The sequence below is a fragment of the Marmota marmota genome, unplaced genomic scaffold (assembly GCF_001458135.2).
Source record: "Marmota marmota marmota unplaced genomic scaffold, marMar, whole genome shotgun sequence".
Taxonomy (NCBI): Eukaryota; Metazoa; Chordata; class Mammalia; order Rodentia; family Sciuridae; genus Marmota; species Marmota marmota.
Window position 1 is genome coordinate 1,074,792 of NW_025999863.1, and position 1,248 is coordinate 1,076,039.

The window sequence follows — 1,248 nt, forward strand, 5'->3', positions numbered from 1 at the left end:
CCCCCCCCCCCCATCCTGGGCATTGAACTCAGGGGTGCTCTGCCACTGAGCCACACCTCAGCTCTTTTTATTTTTGAGACAGGGTCTGGCTAAGTTGCCCAGGCTGGCCTGGAAACTGGATGTCCTGCCTCGGCCTCCGAGTCTCCGGGACGACAAACATGGCTCATCCATTTGTTTATCCCACCCACCAGCCAGTCCACCCCCACCACGAACCCGTCCATCTACACACAAGCACCACGGGTACTGGCTCAGCATGGTCAGCCTGTGAACCCTGGCTCAGGGGAGCCTTAGGAGCCTGCGTTGCTCGGCAGGCACATAGTGGTGGCAGTGCCTGGCTTGGCTGCCTCTGTCCCACCCCAACAGCTCCCATGGCAAGGGCCCCGGAGCACTGTACCAGCATAGATGACCAGGCCATAGCAGGTGTCTGTGTTGCGGACCCTGCAGCCACGGAGGAGGAGGTTGCCAATGTCCAGGGGATACTTCTTGCTGTTCCACTCCAGGATTCCCACAAACTGGTGCATCCGGCTGTTGGGCTCCTCACAGAACACGGTACCTGTGGCCACTGGGGTGGTCAGGGAGGGGTGCCAGGCGAGTTCTGGACTGTGTGGCTAGGTGTCGGCACAGGACTCCCTGTGCCCCTCCCCAATTGAGGCCAGGAAACCTTCCTGCCACCCTGCAGCTCTAGTCACACCCTCATGGTCCTGCAGTGCCACAGACTTGCCCACTGATATCCCTCATGGCCACGGGCCGTGCACACCTGCTTCTCCTGCGGCCCTCCGGGCCAGCCCCACCAGACCCCCGCCTTTCCTGCTCTGGGCCTAGGTGTCTGGCGGACTTTTATGCCTGAGATGGTATCATCAGCGTCATGAGCCACCCTCAGTCACGGTCACACAGTTTCCCCAGGGCCTGGCCCAGCACGTGGCATACAGTAGGTGCTCAGTACATGTACAAGGTGGGAAGGAGGGAAGGGAGCTTAATCCAGTATCCTGCTTCTTCTGGATGCTCGGGCCTGTCCCCCTCATGCCATCCACTGTCACAGATGATGTCTGTCTCATTCCTGTTTGAGCAGATGGGCTCCAGGGCAGACACCAACCCAGGGCATGTTCACTGAGGGTCGAAATAACCACGGGTGTGGGGAGGGGCTGAAGGGCTGCCAGGTTCTGGAATGGTCCTCACCTGCCTGCCCCAGTCCATCCCCGGGACTGGGCGCCTGACTTGGTCCTAAATGTAGGAATCAGAAACATGGGG

The 1,248-nt window shown here is 60.2% G+C and overlaps 1 protein-coding gene across 1 annotated transcript in view; it reads right to left on the minus strand.

The window, feature by feature from the left end:
* Nucleotides 1-1,248, minus strand: part of Atp8b3 (ATPase phospholipid transporting 8B3) — a 17,503-nt gene that overhangs the window by 10,840 nt on the left and 5,415 nt on the right. Inside the window, exon 10 of the mRNA XM_048810672.1 lies at nt 291-553. Coding sequence (XP_048666629.1) covers nt 291-553 — 263 coding nt within the window. The remainder of the gene's footprint in view (nt 1-290; nt 554-1,248) is intronic.